Raw genomic sequence first — 6135 nt, forward strand, 5'->3', positions numbered from 1 at the left:
TATTTGAAATAAAGACGTACCCTCACTATCATTCATGCATGTCTGTATATGTGGTACCGTTGCCTTGTTTCTGTCTTCTAGCTCTTTGCTACTGAAGCTACCTCTGCATGGCTGTGTGCCAACGACGTGCCTGCCACTCCAGTAGCCTGGCCCTCGGAGAAGGGAGAAAACACCAGTTTGCCTGGTATTAAGAGGTTGGGACATGTTTGTTTTAAAATAATGTTTTATTAAGTATGACACATTCATTTAAACATGGGGGAAACAAGCCAGCAAGTGTGAGACTCTGAGTCAAATCTGTTTTTCAGGGTGAGACTAGGTTTTCCTGAGGCAGTGCTTAAGTAATATGTAAACTATGATTCATTAGATCCAAAAGTAGAATATGTAATCAGCATAAGATACTGCCTTAAGATCTGAGGGCATAGCCCCTTCATTATCACCCTAATATGCTTACAAGATCAAAGCCCATTCTGAAGTCCACAGTTGTAGGAACCAGACTGGGGCTGGAACAGGGAGGATGAGGAAAGTCTTATGTCAGAGCAATGCCAAGACAAATTTGGGGAAATTCAGAAACAGGAGCAGCTCAAGTGTCTCGGTCTTTTCATTTAGCCATGGCTAACTCTGGAGGAAAAAGTCACTAATACTTTACTGAACTAGGATGTCACTCAGTAGAGCGCATTCGTCCGCCAAGATCCAACAGTCCTCCCTCATGAAACCACATTAAATTCACCAGAGCTGGATTTTGATCTGGATCTGCACCAAATTGCAAACACTCATAAATATAAACACGCCTGTTTTTTCTTCATCAAGATCAATCAATTATTAACCTCTGCCGAGAAGGGTATAGTTTTGTTTGTTTGTTTATTTGTCAGTCAGTTAGCAGGATTATGCAAAAATTACCTAATAGATTACTAGTAACACATAGTAATTGTAGCCGGCTGACGGTGACTGAAATATTCAGGTAACGATTCCACCAAAAAGTCATGATCCTGCGGTAAAGCCATCTGGACCATATGTTTGGAAATGAGCGAGTGCAGACGAGGACCTAGAGGGAATTTAATGGGCCTGGATGGCATCAGCTGTGCAAAGTGGCATGGAGGCCAACCCTTTATAAAGCAGAGCATGACCTTTGTTCTCACTGTCCTCCACATTTTCTATTAGAATCTACCACTAATTCAATGCTGTCTGTCAAGGCCTTCAAATGAAAACGGCTACACAGAAGTCAGGACCTCAGTGTGTGTGTTTGTGAGGCTATAAGTATTATATAAAAGAGGCCCACAAAATGACTCGTAAACACAGCTACAACACAATATTACGTTGATAGTTCATTTTTGTAGGTATTTTATTATGTCAGCTTTCTTTAATAAATAAACTTAACTAAAATAATTTTTTTAACAGCAATTTTGTATTAAATACAAGAGCAGGCATGTTTAGATTTGATTACTTGGAGGCAGAAAAACACCAAAACAAACTCACAGCAGTGGAGCTGAACAAGTTCATACAGCAACCATGTTAGCAAAGGTCTGGATACTCAGCAGAACAGTATTAGTCATGTTTCTGGGCCAGTAATATCATTAAGATTGACAAATTCTGATTATTTTCTTCCTTATTCAGTCGTTGACTCGATGGTCTGTTGATAATATTACACCTGACGCTTTACTTTTTTGTTGCTGTTTCTACAGACTGATAAGCGAAGGTCTCATTGACCTGGTGGTCAACTTGCCCAATAACAACTCTCGTCAACTGAAGGATAACTTCGTCATCCGCAGAATGGCCATCGACCACGGTGTTCCCCTCATCACCAATTACCAGGTCTGTAAAGGTCACGCCGATAGTGACTGGCTGTCATGCTCAGTTTACACTTACAAAATCCATTTTCAGGCATGACCTCTTCCTTTCACACATGCACAACGCAGCAGGAGATTCCCCCCTCACAACAACACAGAAATCTCCTGAGTGTTCAGTTAAGGGCTGGTGCAGGCGATCACGTGTTTTTACTTCTCGGCTCTTATCACTCAAACCCTGAGATATTCGTCTTCTTTTTTTTGTTGCATTTTTGCGTCTGTCATCAATCCCCCACCACGATAGATCCTGCGGGGGATCTCCTGCTTTGTTCTCACATCAGCTCCTGCAGACTTTCTGCAGACTTAATACGAGGAGGCTGGACAAAGTCTGCAGGAAGTCCAGAGGCTTTCTCTCGGACATTTGTGTTTACATATACGTCCCCTCTGGAGAATGTCTGGAGGATCTCTGGAGTTCAGAGCATGTCTGAAAGCAGCTATACAGTCTCTCTTGCCTGATGAACTTTAGCCTAATGTGATTCTTTTTGTGTTTTTAGGTGGTGAAGCTGTTTGCAGAAGCGATTCACTACGCAGGTGAGCTCGACTCCACCAGCCTCTTCCACTACCGGCAGAAAGAAGGCAAAGACAGAGGAGTGAGACAGCAGATCTAGAGCTTCCTCCCTGGACCTTCACACACCTTTGGGGGACTTGGTAAAACAACGGTGTTAAGTGGGAGCAAAATGTTGTAATATAATTTCTTGTATCTGTTTTCCCACTCCACTTAATGTGGCAGGACTTGCAGTCTAATGGAACTTATTAGACCAAAACTTTATAATTAGCTATAATGGTGAAGCCAACTGCTGGGTACATTTCTGTTTCTACTGTGATAAGGTTTCTTTTAAAAGGGTTTGTGATCTATCATCTGGGATTTTAGTTTACAATTTTTTATAGAATTGTTGTTAAACATAAAAAACTTTGTTTCTACCAGATTCTGAAAAATCTCTTCTCCTGCGTTTGTCCTCCTTCAGCCAGACTTGCTTATAACTGTAAAAATTCAAGAAGGGTCCTATCTGTGATTTAAGTTTGCATCTGTAAATGTAAATCCATTGTTAAGAATTGATTATTGACCAGATGCTCTGCAGATCTTTCCTTCAACAGGTGTCCTCTCATGTTGCAGGAGGACAAACACAGTTAAAGAGATTTTTATACTCGGCACTCCAAACATTCTTCCTATTTAAGGCTTATGAGATTATAGAGCATTGCATTAATGATTTAAATTGTTAACATTACTGTATAAAACCCCCCATAAAAGGTCAGTTATTATAATGTGATAACATGAGGCTAATGGCACTGCCTTTATTTCACAGTGGTTGCTGGTGTGTAACAGTTGTGGCATTGCTTGTTTGCATTTTGTAATTTGAAATGACAGTTTTCAACTTCTCAGCTCCCCCTTTGTTCAATTTCATACCGATTGTATTCAAATTATTCAGCTTATTCAATGGTGTGGAAAATCTACTATATGTTAAACATCTACTATAAGAATGACCTTTAAAGATGTAGATAAGTTGCAATTAGGGTCATAAGAATAAACAAAAAAATGTCAAGAGCTCGACCCTCAGATCCTATCTTAAAAAGTTGATGACAACTGATGTGTGTCTATTTAATGTAGTGAGCGCTTCTTCATTTTATCTTGCTCTGCATTTTTTAAACTGGCACCAGTCTTTCACATTTATTAGCTCATTTCCATTAATTGGTGACCCACTACATTTTTTACTCACTTAAAATCTTTGTGCAGGAAATTGATTCAGTTACTTACTCTCTCCCTCTCTTCCCCCAAACACGTTGACAACATACCCATCGGCATTATTTGGCAGTACCAGGAAAAATCCTGCCAACTCCAGTCCAAAGTTTTTACCATCCTTGAAAGGCAGGCAGAATTTAGTAACACCGATATAATCCAGCTACTGCCGCATATTCAATTGTCATTTTGTAACAAACATTGCACTCTAAAAGTACATTTAACTATGTAAAGAAATACTTCCCCTCCCTGTCTACATTCTGTGTTTGTCTTGTTCATGTTTGTGTTATGTACAAATCCAGTGAATTACAATGAAGTATTCTCTCACATGATGTCTCCTCTGTTCTTTGTTGTTTGCACAGGACATACAATAATGCCCTAGAGACTGCGCCACTTATTCCTATTGAACACTGAACTTAACCTTAAAAAAACTTGTCAAATGGTTTTTACAAGTCAATTCGAATAATGCCAACAGTATGGATATACAATTACAAACAAAAGTCTAACCTGAATCTGACAGAAATATGGAGCTAGTAGAAACTTGTTCTATTCTTCGAGTTTAACTATTGTTTTGGCAACTTTATGTGCAGATGAACAAAAATGCAAACAGGAGGACTTCAAGAGGGTAGGTACATGCAGCCTGTTGTACTTTTCTCCGTGGGATGTAATCGTTGAGCATATGTCATATCCAATTAAATAAGTGGAGCCTGAAGCAGTGCTGGGGCAGTTCACCAGATGCACACTTGCCTTACCACCAATTTAATCTATATCCTTTCTATTTGTTTTCCTGTAAAACGTTGTAACTTGTCCAACTAAGTTTTCCTCGACACATTGTGCTATGTCAAAGAGAGATGTGCTCATTACTTCCCCCTGAGGTCCAAGGGGAGTATGCACCCATTTGTAGCTTACGGTTGGAGAGAACCACGGTTGAATGGGAGGCCTGTTCTCCTGACAATCACAGGGGCCTTTCCTAAAGACATGCCCTCACATACAGTGGAAACTGCTTATAGTGATCACCCGTTAACATGGATTGAAATGCTTGGGAAAGAATAATTTGATTATAGTGATCAGGAATTAATTTTGGGTCTTTTCAAGCATGTTTGAACCATTGAAAGTAGAATACAGCAGCTTCCCTGGTTTTTCCTTGGTGACCCTTTGGTTTCTCACACGGTGGATCAGACTGACCTGAACAGGCTTGTAGCACAAGGCTTAACATGGGGAAAGATTACCAACTGTTTCAAATACACTCATTAGCAACCACCAAGCTAATGCTGTTATGAGGCTTTACAGCATACTGCTAGCATAACAGCTTCAGGTTCCATTCGCAGGCACAGCTCTCCAAAGAGTGCCCGTATTGATTTGCCTGCAAGTCCTTCTCAACCATCCTCCAGCAGTGTTACCTTGGCTCAACAGCTCCAACTCCTCTGCCTCTGCTTCTGGAGCAGAGGTATTCAATTAAAGGTCAAAGAGGTCCAGTTGGAGAAAATTTCCTCAAGCAATGGAGAAAATGTTGCTGCCCTCTGGCTCCTCAGCTGAGCCAAAAAAGCTGTGATTTCCCTCCGGACGGACCAGAGGTGCTCCAGCACCCTGCCTTTGATGAGCCGTCTCATAAAGTTGTACAGCTGATGGGAAGAAGATGCTCCGAGCCCTATCATTCTCATCATGGTGTTCTTCACCTCAGCGTGGTGTCATGGTGGAGCATGAATTACACCATGGTAAGAGATACGCTCAGGATTGTCTTTATTCCTTTCCACAGCTTTGTTCTCTTCGTATCATGGCAGCTCCGCCAACAGTGATTATTGAGACCACCTCCTCTATAACATGGGTACATGTCCTCTCTGAAGGGTTGTGACCTCTACAGGTCTTCACAGAACTCGCTCGTTGTTAAAGAACCCATACTAAGCTAGGTCTAAGCCTGATGGTTTATGAATGGCCACATCCAGCTGTGCTAGCTCGTTCTGGGTTAACATTTACTTTTTATTTAATGGCTGACAATGCTGCCATAGCTGATTTTCTTTTTGTTTTCCACAAGTATATTTTTTTTCACTGCACTCTTTGACAACCTTTATCGATTAATTTTTTGTATTTTTTAAAAATGTTGACCTAAAATCCAAGCAGCAACGATTCACAACAAATCTTTTTATTTTCAATGTTTCCTTCAGTTGGGGTTTGAGCTGGTAAGTTTGCTCTAAAGCTTTGTGGCCGTTCTCGTTGCTACTTTTAATAACGATTATAGTCTCAGAACATAAATCTACTGCTATATCAAACTTCAAGTCCCCTTAATTCTTTATAGCGTGCGTCATTGGACATCACTCGTATCTGACTCGTGTTACTTCCCTTAGCTCTTCAAATATTGTTTCTCCCCCATGCCTCACTCACTGAGTACAGTCGAAGTTGATTGGCTTAGTTGCTTCAAGTAACACAAAATTAGTCTGAGAGTTTTCTGGGCCGCTAAATCAGTTCCGTAATGGCTTCCAAAGCTCAGTCTTTTAGAACAGAAACTTCCTGTCAGATTTAAATTATTCTCAATGATTGAGTGATGTTAACCGCGGGATTCAT

General features: G+C 40.6%; 1 protein-coding gene across 2 annotated transcripts in view; it reads left to right on the top strand.

The window, feature by feature from the left end:
• Nucleotides 1-3905, top strand: part of cps1 (carbamoyl-phosphate synthase 1, mitochondrial) — a 45462-nt gene extending 41557 nt beyond the window's left edge. For both annotated transcript variants that reach the window (XM_053440429.1, XM_053440430.1), the window contains exons 36-38: nucleotides 82-194; nucleotides 1680-1809; nucleotides 2336-3905. In XM_053440429.1, coding sequence (XP_053296404.1) covers nucleotides 82-194; nucleotides 1680-1809; nucleotides 2336-2449 — 357 coding nt within the window. In that variant the 3' untranslated portion in view covers nucleotides 2450-3905. The remainder of the gene's footprint in view (nucleotides 1-81; nucleotides 195-1679; nucleotides 1810-2335) is intronic.
• The last annotated feature ends 2230 nt before the right edge of the window (nucleotides 3906-6135 follow it).

Source organism: Pleuronectes platessa, chromosome 14, assembly GCF_947347685.1.
Source record: "Pleuronectes platessa chromosome 14, fPlePla1.1, whole genome shotgun sequence".
In the NCBI taxonomy this organism is placed as follows: Eukaryota; Metazoa; Chordata; class Actinopteri; order Pleuronectiformes; family Pleuronectidae; genus Pleuronectes; species Pleuronectes platessa.